This window comes from Protopterus annectens, chromosome 13.part0 (assembly GCF_019279795.1).
Source record: "Protopterus annectens isolate FY-2018-M chromosome 13.part0, PAN1.0, whole genome shotgun sequence".
Classification (NCBI taxonomy): domain Eukaryota; kingdom Metazoa; phylum Chordata; order Ceratodontiformes; family Protopteridae; genus Protopterus; species Protopterus annectens.
The window spans coordinates 518,537,382-518,551,446 of record NC_056747.1 but is presented as its reverse complement, the minus strand read 5'-3'; the positions used below and the strand labels follow the sequence as shown (position 1 = coordinate 518,551,446).

General features: G+C 40.6%; 1 protein-coding gene across 6 annotated transcripts in view; it reads right to left on the bottom strand.

Moving 5' to 3' along the window:
* Positions 1-14,065, bottom strand: part of GTF2I (general transcription factor IIi) — a 1,956,122-nt gene that overhangs the window by 1,045,495 nt on the left and 896,562 nt on the right. For all 6 annotated transcript variants that reach the window (XM_044054149.1, XM_044054150.1, XM_044054148.1 and 3 more), the window contains one exon: positions 8,158-8,223. In XM_044054149.1, the coding sequence (XP_043910084.1) occupies positions 8,158-8,223 (66 nt within the window). The remainder of the gene's footprint in view (positions 1-8,157; positions 8,224-14,065) is intronic.

Genomic DNA, 14,065 nt, shown 5'->3' with positions numbered 1-14,065 from the left:
AAAATGATGGTGGGACAGACAGATCTCACACAGAATACCACTTCTCTGGAATCACCTTTTTCCCCATGTAAAGGTAAGTTTTGTTTCTTACTCTACTCAAGTGTAATCTGGATAGGAAATCGCAAGTTCACTCCTGTACTGGCACCCTTGTCCATTACTGACAGGTGTAGCATGTAAATGATTGCCTGTCCTTGGATTATTCACACTCATAGCACAAAGGCCTCTGGATTAGTAGTACTTAAAATACTAGTGCTAGAAACATACTGGGGAATGCATGGATAGGCTTCTGAATATCCTCAATGATCTTAAGCCTGTATGCCATACTATCCAAAAGTTGACAGTTTCACCACAAACAAGATATCAACAGCCTCTCTCTAGGAGTACTGGTTATTAATTTATAATAGTAGAGCTAGCATGTGTGGTAAAATCTAGCATGGGAACTAAGGTATCTGGAGCCCAGGTTTTTCCATATGCATTTTTTTTAATTGCCTTTTATTTTATTTCTTTGTGTCCCAACCTATGTATACTTACTTAAATAAGGAAAACCATTCAAATGCAGATTCAATTTCATTTATTAACTTTTAGCTCTTGTGGCTAACATTTATTAGATTCATGCCCTATTTAGCTAGGGAGACAGTGATTACAATGTACTCTGTTGGCTAATAAACCAAGTGGTACATGTCTGCCATTAGCCTACTTAAGTCCTACGGCCAGTGAAAAGTGATATTAATGGGCAAGATTTCATATCTGGCTTAATTGGAGAGTAGCCAGGTAACTGGAGGTCTGTGGCTCTAAAAAGTACAGTTTTGTACCTACCATAAATGTAGATGTCCGATAGATATGCAACTGCAGTCCTGACATATGGGTTGTCCTGCCTCAGGCAGCCCCTCGGTCGGCCAGATTCCAAAGTTTGGGTCCAGCGTCGGCCGATGTCGCCTCCTCCCCGACGTCAGAGTGGCTGGAGTATAAAGGCGTCAGCAGACGCCATCTTCCTTAGTGTTTCTTGCCCCAGATGCCAGGTGCCCTCCAAGGAAGGCTAAATTTTGTGAATGGATAAACAGATAAAAAACAAACATGCACAACAGTAATAAACAGATACACCATAACATATATCCCCAGCTGATAGGTTAGGGGAGAAAGGACCCAAAAGGGAGAAAACAGAGGGGTAGGAGGGAGGGAAAACCTGACTGCAGTTGCATATCTATCGGACATCTACATTTATGGTAGGTATAAAACTGTACTATGTCCTTCAAGAATGCACCTGCAGTCCTGACATATGGGTTGAATACCATAGCCAAGTTGGGGGTGGTAGGACTAAGCAAGAGATGGTGTAGCTAGAAGGCCCTGCAGGACTGCCGAAGCAAAGCCTGCTCGGGATCTGGAGTATAATGGCAGGTTGTAGTGTTTGGTAAAAGTATGCACGGAGCTCCATGTAGCAGCCTCTAGAATGTCTTTTGTAGCCACTCCTCTTAGAAAAGCTGTGGATGTGGCCACATAGTTCTGGTGGAGTGTGGTCTAATATTGGCTGGCACACTTTTTCCATGAAAAGAATAACAGAATCTGATGCAGTGTCCAATCCATTTTGAGATAGTTTGTTTGGTGACTGCTTTTCCTTGTACTCCAGCAGCATAGGCTACAAACAGTTGGTCAGACTTTCTGGTGGACTTTGTTCTGTCCAAGTAGTAGCGTAGTTGTCTGTGAATGTCTAAAGTATGCAGCAGCTTTTCCCCTTTATTTTGAGGGTTAGGAAAGAAAGTAGGCAGGTGAATTGCTTGGTTTAGAGACACTCTGGATATCACCTTAGGCATGAATGAAGGATTGGTCCTAAGGGAAACTCTGTCCTGATGAAAGATGAGAAAAGGAGGAACTGTCATGAGGGCCTGTATCTCCGAGACCCTTCTTGCTGAAGTGACTGCCAACAGGAAAACCGTTTTCCAAGACAGAAATTGCATTTCTGAAGTTGCTGCTGGTTCAAAAGGAGGAAGAGTTCATTTTTCCAAGACATAAGTGAGGTCCGATGCAGGAATTGGTAGCTTCCTTGGAGGTTTGATATTCTTTATGCCTCTTATAAGCTGTCTTAGCAAAGGATGCAAGAACACAGGTGGATCACAGTTGTAATGTGCTGAGATAGCTGAAGCGTGGATTTTGATGGAAGAGTATGAGAGGCCACTGTGAAACATTTCTGTCAAGTATTCCAATATCTGAGGTATGTTCACCAATGATGCATCCTGGCCCTTTTGTTGACATTCCAGATGGTGAATCTCTTCCATTTGGCCGAATAGGTTTTTCTGGTGGAAGGTCTGCGAGCTTCCAGCAAAATTTCCTGAACTTTTTCAGAGATTGAGTCATGGGTCTGAGTCATGGAACTCTCCAAGCTGTTAGCTTTAGGGTTTGCAGGTTCTGATGAACAGTCTTGTAACTGTGTTGAGTCAGGAGCAGAGGCCATTGAGGCAAGGGCCACGGTTTGGAGTGAGTTATGCTCAATAGTAGTGGATACCAGTGTTGCCTTGGCCAGTCTGGAGCTATCAAGATTCCTTTTGGCTGTTCTGCCTTGATCTTCAGTAACACCTTGGTGAGCAAAGGTAGAGGAGGGAATGCATAAATTGTTACAGCATTCCAACTGAAGGAAAGAGCATCCGTTCTCCAAGCTAGAGGATGATGTATCCTTGTGCAGAACCTTTTCAGGTGATGATTGAGATGAGATGCAAAGAGGTCTATGTCTGGTCTTCCCCATGCAGATGCTATTTGTGCAAAAATGCGTGGGTGTAGCATCCATTCGTGTGGATCCAAGAAATTTCTGCTCAATCTGTCTGCCAGAACATTGTCCTTGCCTGGAACAAACTGGGATTGCAAGTAGATGTTCAGTTTCAGGGACTTTTCCCAAAGAATCATTGTTAGCCTGCAGAGGGGGTAGGAATGAGTGACCCCTTGTTTGTTTATGTACCACATGACAGTGGTGTTGTCTGTTCTTATTAGCAGATGACCCTGTTGAAGAGATTTTCCAAAGGCTTCTAGTGCATGTATCACTGCCAACATCTCTTTTTGATTTATATGCTGATGCATCTCCATGGGAGTCCATTGCCCTTGAATGCATCTGCCGTCCATGTGCGCCCCCCATCCAAGGTCTGAGGCGTCTGTTGTAATAGTTTGGCTTGTTGGAGGTTTGTTGAAAAGCATGCCTTAGTTTAAGTGACTTGCTTGAGCCCACCACAAAAATTCCCTTTGCAGGCATGGTATGAGTGGTATTATGTCTTCTAGGTTGTGGCTGTGTTGTGACCACAAGCTTTTAGGTACCATTGCAGCTTTCTCATGTGTAGTCTTGCCAGAGGGATTAGAAGAATGCAAAATGCCATGAACCCCAGGGCCTGCAAAGTCTTCCTTGCGGTCAGGTGGGTTAATTTTGCTAGGCCTCTGAAGTAAGCTGTTAAATGTTCTTGTTTCTCCTCTGTGAGGAAAGCCATTTGCAGCTGTGTGTCCAGTTTTGCTCCTAGAAATATAATCTCTTGGGGTGGCAGTAATCTTGATTTTTGAATGTTGACTGTGTATCCCAAAGCCTGCAGCAATTGAATGACGTAATCCAAGTGTCTTATCAAGGTCTGTTTGCTGTCTGCTTGAATTAGGCAGTCGTCCAGGTAAGGGTATATTTGAATCCCTTGGAGTCTGCAATGTGCCACTACTGATGCCAGGCATTTCATGAATACTCTGGGCGCAGTAGATAAGCCAAACGGCAATGCTGAGAATTGATAGTGTTCTGTTCCTGCAAGAAATCTGAGGTATCTTCTGCAACTGTGTCTGATAGGGACATGCAGGTATGCCTCCTTGAGGTCCAGAGTAACCAGCCAAGACCCCTTGCCCAGCATGGGAAGAAGTTGCTGTAACGTCAGCATCTTGAATTTTGGCACCATGAGAAAAGTATTTAGAACGGACAAGTCCAATATAGGCCTCCATTGCTTTTCTTTTCTTGGAACAAGGAACAGTCTTGAATAAAATCCCTGGCCTTGTTCCTGAGGAGGAACCTTCTCTATTGCTTTTATTTGTAACAGCTTTGAGACTTCTATGAGAGCCTCTGCCCTTTGATTTTGTGGCAGGTTTGGCATGCCTTGTCCTGTTGGTAAGGTATGGAAGTGGAATCTGTAACCACTGTCTATTATGTCCAGAATCCAATTGTCCTTGTTATAATGTGCCAGTTTTTTGAGAATAGAGATAATTTTCCGCCTATAGGTGCTTCTCTTTGAGACTTGGTAGGCGGAGTGAAAGGTAAGTCATTGTCATTGTCCCTGTAGTGCAGGTGTACTACCTGTGCCATTTCTTTGATTTTGTGGTTGCCATTGGCATCCCCTGTAGGAGCCTCTGTGTTGCCCTCTTCCTCGTGCACGCCTGTTCTTTCCCCTTTGAAACTTGTCAGAGTCTGGAAAGGACCAATTCTTTGAAGGCCAATTCCGGCTGAACCTTGGGGGCTGAACCTGGAGGAAATTCTTTACTGTTTGAACTGATTTTGCCTTCTCTTCAATAGATTTCAACACATCCTGAGCATTAGCTCCAAAAAGCTTCTGTTTATCCAGAGGTGCATCCAGGAGCTTTACTTTAACATGATCTGGCAACGGCTGTTCTTTCAGCCAAGCATGTCTATGGATAACAGCCCCTGTCATAGCTGCCCTACATGAAGCCTCCAATGCATCATAACCACACTGTAGAAAATGATTACTAACCTGCTGGGTATTATGAACCAAATCCTGCAATGCCTTTCTATCTATAGGCTCAGGAGAGGCTATCTTTTTCTGCAAATCATCCAGTAAATAATCCTGGTACTGAAACATATGAAAAAGGCAGTTAAGAGACCTCATGGCAAGGGTGGTGGAGGTATAGACTTTTTTACCCCATCTCTCCAGGGACCTTGCTTCCCTGTCAGCTGGCAGTGGATTCCTGGCTGAGGAGGTAGCCACTCCTTTGGGGCCCTGTGAAATAGTTTCTAGATCCACAGAGTGGGCCTTAAAGAGATACTTGTGAGTGTCAGGGACCCTATAATATCGGTCTGGCTTGACAGGAGCAGGAGTGAGAGAATCAGGGGAAGCACTGGAGTCGGAGAAAACATCATCCAGGACATCCAAAACTGGCGGAATAGCTAAAGGTCTGTGCTGGGGTAACTTAAGGAAGGTACGTAGCCTTTTCCTGGAATCAGAAAATTCCTGACCCTGCCACTTAAAATGCTCCCTCATGGAGTGGAGGACTTCACCGAAAGAAAAATCCTCTGGAGGGGAGGCAGAGGGAATAGATTCCTCAGCATCAGAGTCCTCATAGGCCTGGAAGGATTCCTCTTGGGTTTCTGAATGCTCTGAATCCCCAGAGGCTTCATCTGAAGAGAGGTTGTCTGCCTGCTCAGTTCTAGGCCTTTTTTCTGCAGGCGGCTGAGAACCTCTGTCTGGGTGAGGCTGAGACCCCCTAATAAGAGAAATAAGATCTGCAGCCAGAGACATGATTTGTCAGAAGGAGCCTGAGAAGCAGGCTTGGGATGGGCCTTGGCCTGGCTGGCGGCCTTAGCACGTGCAAAGGCCTTGATTGACATGGATACAGGAGGCCTAGCTGCCCCACGGGCAGGGGTAACTTTGTCCACTGGAATGGTGTCGGGTAGATCCAGAACTTCGGTTTCCAGAGGAAAATCAACAACCGGCACCGGAGTAGCCTCCGAGACCGAGGGATGAGTTAACGCGGTGTCGTCGGCCTGGAGCGGTTGAATTACCACTTCCGAAGGGACCGAAGCACTCGCGGAGGGCTTAGGAGTTAAATCGGTGGAAGACGCGGGCCAAGGATGTTGGTCCCGGTCCTTTCGTTTTTTGGTAGTTTGTGCTGTCGGTTGTTCCGGCGGCATATTGTAAGCGTAAGATTCGCCAAAAAAGTCTTCGGCAAACTCGGCCTGGCACCTGAGAGTGCGCTTATTAAAGCAGGCACAGGCTAAGACGTCGTGGTCTGGGCCCAGGCAAGGGAGGCAGTAAGAATGAAAGTCCTTATGAGGTATTTGTTTACCACAAGACAAACAATTATTAACTTTCTCAATTTGTTCTGACATCGGCTGAGGCAAGAAAAAATGTTCCCCAACGGGGTACTTAGCTTTTAGATGACTTCGGTAACTGAAAACACAGGAGCTGACCGACCGGCACTTGCGAACTGCTTCTGCTTCGGGCACCGCGCGGCAAGAAAGACGGAGGAAGATGGCGTCGGCTGATGCCTTTATACTCCAGCTGCTCTGACATCGGGGAGGAGGCGACATCGGCCGACGCCGGACCCAGACTTTGGAATCTGGCCGACTGAGGGGCTGCCTGAGGCAGGACAACCCACATGTCAGGACTGCAGTTGCATTCTTGAAGGACATCTCAGAGTGAAGATAGTGCTACTGTGCCAGGAGGAAAGCTGTGGGAAATCAGAGAATTCTGTCAGCCTTCCCTGGAAATTTGGGGTAAGTATATGAAAAGTACAGTTTGTGTGAAAGGCAATTACAGTCAATAAAAGGATACTGAAAAACACAGGTTCACACTGAAAATAGTGAGGCAGGGATCCTAGGGGGCAGTGCTCAGCCAAAGATTCAGCTCTGTAAGTGGACTGGCTGTGGAGGCTGGAATCCTATACCCAGAACAAGCAGAGAGAGTCCCCTTTATGCACTTGAGGCCAGGTTGCACTTTGTGGATTTGTTATTAAAGACTTGTGTACTCTGTTCCTATTATTTCACCCTTGGTTGGCAGTGGTGGGATTCAAACATCTGTGCCAGCCATTCTGACGTTAGTGGTGGCATCCTGCCATATGGGTGGGTGCCACACTGGTAGCAGTGGTACATTCATACAGTCACACTTGGTAGTAGTGGTGCCAGCCCAGTATCACAACAATTTCTATGGTTTAGCACACTGATGAATCTCGTGCACTTCTTTACAGTATGCATTAAACAGGCACACACAGATGTAAGTCAGATTTGGGACTTCCTAGACATTTGTTGAATTCAGTGTAAAGGATAAACAAATACCAGTTAAGGAACATCTTTGTTGTTGCACCAAAAGTTTCAGCTAAAGATAAAATTAGTTACTTCAACACATCTTTTGCTTTACTGCAGAATTACAGTCATAATGCCGGTTCCAAGAAGTGCCACCGTTTGCTAATCAAATAAGTACTTTAAATTATGCTATTAAAGTGAGTCTTAAAACCCACTCCATGTTTGAATTCAAATACTTCAAAGTAAGTTAGTTAAATCCTTGCATAAAATACAAGCTTCCTTAAATTTCTTCATAGTTACTTCTGTATTAAGCTGGAAGACGGACTCCTTTCCTTAGGCACCACCACTTGATTTCATCAATGAAGGAGAATGCTGCAAAGCATATAGACTGTCAACTAGTACACTGACAGGCTGATTCTCAAGCTGGCAGTTAAATCTCCCATGCTGCTAACCACTATTCTAGTCTGGCTGTAGTATTGCTCAAGCTGACCTTATTCTCTATCACCAGTAAGACATCTGACACAAATATACTAAACATGACCAATCTGACTAGTAAATGAATTCTCACTTCACAGTTATCTATAACTGTTACAGTTCCCTATTATATTCCTCATCCCTCTCAACCTCTCCCCCTCAAGGTGGTGTCTTCCCATTCCACTATTTTGTATATATTTGAATAATCTAACGTAGTGCACAAGTCTGCTACGGTTTCTTTATTCTACTCTAATAAGGCAGTTTTGGGTAACAAAACTTCCTGCATTATCTTGTTTAGCTGGAAATAGCTGTATGCCTGCGTTTTACTCTTCTGTCCAGTTCCATTCAAGAAGCAACAAGACACATCTATTTTAGTGGGTTTAAAAATAAGCAGAAAAACCTGCCTTATAATATATGTCAAAAATCAGCATACAATCTAACCCAGCTGGACTACACAGCCATACTTTGGTTGCAGCAAAGAAATGCAATCCAGAAATGTGTACTTAAGTGTGTACAGATGCACATGTTAAACAGCATAATGGCTAAGATCACATCAGAAAAAGAAACGTCATAAAGGTCAGGCCAAGTATATGTATCACACTCGGACCCAACATTATTTCTACAAGCCAAAAGATACAGGTATGAGTAGCAATCTTTCAATATTTCATAAAATAAAATTTTGATTTTAGATGTATTAAAACCCATACCATACTTTCGCTCAAAAAGCTGTTCGACTTGCATCCTCAGCTCTGTGATTCTTGCATTCCACTTATCTGAAAAAAAGAAAAATCAAGGCATAACAATAATAAATCTAAATGCCACTTATATCAACTTCCTGGGTGTTGCAGAACATACTTAAAATGCATGTAAAATATGCTTTTACAAGTATGCTGTAAACAAATTTCAAGTGAATAGCAACTATGCAATGTTATCTGGCAGCCTTTTCAAAATTAGCAGAGAAGAGGTACACAATCAAAGTATCATACATTCTGAAAACTATTTTTATTATTGTTTTATTTATTACTTTTAACCATCCAAGTGGGCTGATCCACATACCCTTTTCATTAATACACTAAACCACAAAAGCAACTTTAAATAAAGCATACAATACAAACAGATAACAAAATGTGTGTGTTATGTACACAACATACATGGGCACATCCATAATGAAGCTCATAATCAGATATGCAAGACCCTTACACTAAGTTTCTACTGTAACTATGAAAGTACAGTAAGTCATAAGTACAACAAATCATGAAACTAGTGTAATGACATTAAATCATTTCTAAAGGCAGGTTTTGCCCCCATCCCCCCTTCAAAAAGTGCATGGGGGCTTTTACACTTGTACTACTTAAACACACCAACCTCAAGACTAATGGATCTTGGAGTAAAGGGAATTCTCTTGAAGTACTACAACTGGAAATTTAGTACACATCTTTCACATATTTACACTTCCAATTTTGATGATGTCAGGATTGTGGCTGCAGTCCTCAGAACTTCAACTATCTGTTCAAATGACCAGTATTATTTTGGAATGAAAACAGAGAACAAAAAAAACTCCTTCAGACATGGGAGATGCATGCATATTCAATGTATAGAGGCCAGAAGTCAGAAATGAACAAAGAACTGTGAGGACAATATCTTACCACTGTTGCCTTTTAAGACAGGGATCCTTATGGGATGGATTTATAAAAGTTTTTCATGCAAATGCAGCTCATGATAATGTAAATACTTCAAATTAAACAACCACACAGATGTTTTCTGGATTAGTATCAGTCTTGCAGACATTTACCCAGAATAATGATGTAGCTTCACTACTTATACTCTCTCTTTTGTAAGATGCCTTCTTCTGGGCACTAGTCTTAGAATCTGCAGTTCTCGGCAAGTATACAATCTTAAATCCAAGACGTAACCAATGTACTGGAGTTAGTATTGTCTTCGCTTTTGAAGTAAAACAGCTAGATGGCGCACAAAGCGATATCTTATGCCTCTGACCTTGGTTGATGCTAAAAGGTTTGTTGCCTAATCAGTCTTCCATACCAGTTAAATAAATAAGTACACTGTGGATATTCAATACATACAAACATACATACAAATATTTCAAGCATGGCATTAATGCCCTTCTGGCTTGTCAATATACCAAAACACTTGTTCCCATAAGCGTCCAGGCTGCTGTTAAAAATATCTAAACTAGTACTTGCTTTAATGTAATTTGGCAGTCTATGCCATGCATCATCTACTCTGTCAGAGAACCAACTAGTACAGTTCTTATTCCTAAAGAATCTTCTACATAGGTGGTCTGATGACTCTCTAGTACTTTTTGATAGCCCCAAACATTCCCAGAGGTAGTCTCTAAATGCCCTATATACTTGAATAAGACCTCATCTTAGACATCTGTAAGAAACACAGTACAAGTTCATTTTAGTCTTTCATAATAACTTACATTTTCACATCCATGGATTCCCTTGGTACATTTCCACTGTACTCTTTCCAGTTTACTCATGCTTGCTTTCTTATAGGGTTTCCATATTGCTATTCCATACTCAAGTTTGGGTCTAATGTAACTAACAAACAATGACTTCAGCATTTTCGATTTCCTAGACTTTGTAAATCTTTTTATAGCACCTACAGTTCTATAACTATCGTTAACCAATTGGTTGATATGATTAGGAAAACTCATAGTTGAATCTACCCATACACCCAAGGTCCTTAAATTAGTCTACAGTTTCAATCACTGTGTGCTGTTTTAAATATTCATCTTTCAATTTATGTCTCCCAAATCTCTTATGCTTAGTTTTTGAATATTTATCAGCATATTATTCTCCTGTGCCCAAATGGTCAATTTAGTCAAGTTATTTTGCATACATGCCTTACCTATAACACATGTACTCAGTTTACCCAGTTTCAGGTCATCTGGATATAGACTGTAGAACACCTCAGATGAAAAAGTTAGGTCTGAAAGATACAATCTAAATAAGTAATGGCCTAGGACAGAGCCCTGTGGGAAACCCTGACTGTAATCAAGGATTTCACCTGTCCAATTGCTTGATGACACTTGCCATGTCTTATCTGTAAGCCATGCAGCTATCCATCTTATCAAGAGTACATCAATACCTAGTTGTACTAATTTATTGATCAGTGTTTTGTGTATGACCCTGTCAAATGCTGAACTTTTGCCTTTTCAATCATTCAGCTTACATCAGTTTTTCTCCGAGTTCTGCCTCTATAAACCAGTGCAGAATGTGCGGTCTTTCACAACACCATCAGTGGGGATTTTTTTAGCATTGAATATGGAATCTGTTCCTTTGACTGCAGAGATAGAAATCACTACTCTAGAGAGTCAAGATAAAGCCCACAAAACTTGCTAAAAATATAAAAATCGTGGTCATCTATAAGAAGAAAGTTAAGTGAAGCACTCACACCTCAGCTTACTGTCTTCAGCTGATTTTAGGCTTCAAAGAGGGACAGGATGTTGCCTTTTCTTGCTGCAAGGGTTCCTGCCTGAAAAAGACAGCACCATGACTGCCTTGAGTCCCCAACAATGCTTCTTCCAAACAAAATTAACATGCATTCAGACAAACTTTTTACATGGTACATTCATGCCCTTTTATGTATATATGAGTCTACAAAAGCGACCTAAATACAGAAAGACTGGCTTTTAATTACCCTTTTATTACAGTGGGACAAGCTTCTGTGCTATATCAAAACAACCAGAATCAGAGACAGCCATTCAAATCACAATATTATTTGCAGTTAAAGTCAATTATACCACATCTCCCAGTTAGACAAATCACAACAGTGCTAGATACACTAATGTAGACCAAAACCCATACAAACATTCAGAGATAAGCTACACTGTACTTCCAAGCTGGCTGTACACTAAACAGGTCAATTAGTGCTCCCCAGTACGAAAACAGAAACTTTGAAAAAAGCATTTATTTTGGCTAAATTCACTTACTGGTTAGTCACTACACTAAATGGATATCAATAAGTGAGATGTCTGGGGAAAATGAAAATCAGATGAAAACGAAGATGCAGTCAGCCAGATGAAGAAAAAACATTCTTTATTACTCACACTAAACATTTAGCGTTTGACTTTAGAAAGCTTGTTGCAAGAAAAATCAGTTTTTTTGTAACAATATGACTTATGCTGAGTACAAGTAACTTTTTCAACTAAGCAAGGATAAAAATATTACGCTTATGAAACCAGGATAAGGGTGGGGGAGGTAGTTATGTGCCAAGCTGACTATATTTTTCAAATGCTTGAACTTGTTATCTGATGAGTTTTATGAAGCCACCTCTATGCATCGTATTTGTAAGTCTTATAAGTATACTGATTTTTTTACTCGAAGACATGGTGGCGAATGAATATATTAGTCCTGAAACATTCCATTTTTTGAATGCAACATTTCCTACTGTTCCTAAAATATTCTGCATACCTATGTTGCATAAGAATATAGCAAGGCCCCCTAGGAAAGCCACTGCAGATGGATGTAAATCTGAGACACACCCCCTTGCTAAGTATATTGATGCAAAATTGAATAACTGCCTTAACTCTTTTCATCATTTGTGTCATGACTCGGGATTTTTTGGAAAACAGAGAGGTTACCTATACTGAGGATGTTATATTTGTAAATACAGATGTGGTTAATTTACTTAATGTCATTCCTCATGATGTTTGGTTCGAATGGTTGCATGAGTTTGTTGAAAATACAGAGTATGATGACAAGGAAATATATGTGTTGGACACTTTCATGTAATTAGCACTAAATCATAATTATTTATATCTGGATGGGAAATACTTTTTGCAGAAGGAGGGGGTGGCTATGGGGGCATCTTGTGCCGCCGTATTTACCAATATTATACTTCTACAATAGGAAAGGAAATACTTACTCAACACATTTACAAGTCAACCCCTCCCTGGTCCTTTTACATATGCTTTTTGGATGATATTTTTTTGATTTGGAAAGGAACTGATAGGGAGATTGAGGAATTTATATTTTATTTAAACATGACTACATCTTTTTACAGTTCACTTACATGCATAATGCTAGAGAGATCAGCTATTTGGATGTTTTGATTAGTAAAGATATTACCCATGAAAGGTTTGTTAGTACCATCTATGGGAAGCCCACATACTCAGACAGTTTGCTTCATTATTCCAAATGCCACCCCAACATCAGAAAAAGGCAACAGTAAAAGGTCAATATGTAGGAGTCGAATGGTATCTGAATAGGATACATATTTGATGGAAGGCCACAAGTTAAGTGAGATGTTTAAGACTAGGGGTTACCCCCTATAACATTATTAATGAAGTGTTTGAAGAAGTTACTAGAAAAAGAAACAGTAGCAATTTTAGACCACTACTAAGAAGTGTTACTAGTTGTGTTAATGCTAGTTTGAGTCAATAGCCAAATAAAGATTATTCCCAGGCATTTATGAAATTACTTGTATTTTCAAAAAAAAAAAAAGCTGGGATACTTTTTAGTGTTTTGATAATGTGTGTGAAGTTTTGGTGAAGCTCCTGTGATGGTTTACAGAAAAGCTAAGCCTTTCAAGCAATTTTTGACCATGCTGTGAGTGAACAGATGTTTAAAACTAATAAAGTGGGAACATTTAAATGTGGGTTTTGCCCACAATGTAAGTTCATTTTGGACAGTGATTCTGTTATTATTAATGGCAGTAAAATAATTTCTAAGTATCATGTCAATTGTAATTCAGTGGGGTATTTATACTGCCTTGTGTCAACATTGCAAATAGTTTTATGTAGGAAAAACAAAGACGCTTGATGGATAGAATAAATGAACATAATTTAGACAAAAATTTAAATAATGTTTTGTAAAAACATATTACGCAACATTCTACTCATATTTTTTGTTTTTATGTATTAGATAAGGTATTAAAAATGCTAGAGGTGGCCCATGTGACTATATTATTGAATATCACAAATTAAAATGGCAAATCAGGCTTAATATATTTATTTTTTTATTTAAGTTTGATGACCGGGGAAGGCCACTGGGCCAAGAAGAGCCCGTTTTCAGTGGTGGCCCAGGGAGAAAAGCTCCACAATAATTGCAAATTACATTTCACATGTTACAAAAGGACATAGTTCATACAGCTAATTAAACATTTACATACAAGCTCCATGACATTTGCAAATGGCTTGTCATAATGTTACACAAATGAAAAGATATAATTCAATACAGAAATTTCAACATTTACATAAAGTGAATATTTCTGTTATAAACTCAATTGTAGGTTTAACATTTCAAAATATATAGCTACTAGCCATTAGTAGGGTTAGGAAAATATTTTGCATGGAGAGGGTAATAGTATATTTGAGATTGGAGAGTATAGTGCAATAGATATTAGAGAGAAAATTAGTTTTTAGTAGGAGAGGGATTGTTTTGGGTGGGATGAAGTAATAGTAGAGGTAGGTGGATGAGTCAGTGCAAGGTGGAATGAGGGGGGGGGGTTTAGGTTGGAGCGTGGCAAGGGCATTCCCATTTGGAAGAAAGATGAGAGAGTAGCCGAGATTTTAAATTTGTATGGTTAGGAAAGTTGCGTAGGTGTGTGGGGAGAGAGTTCCACTGTTTAGCTAAGGAGTGGGACAGC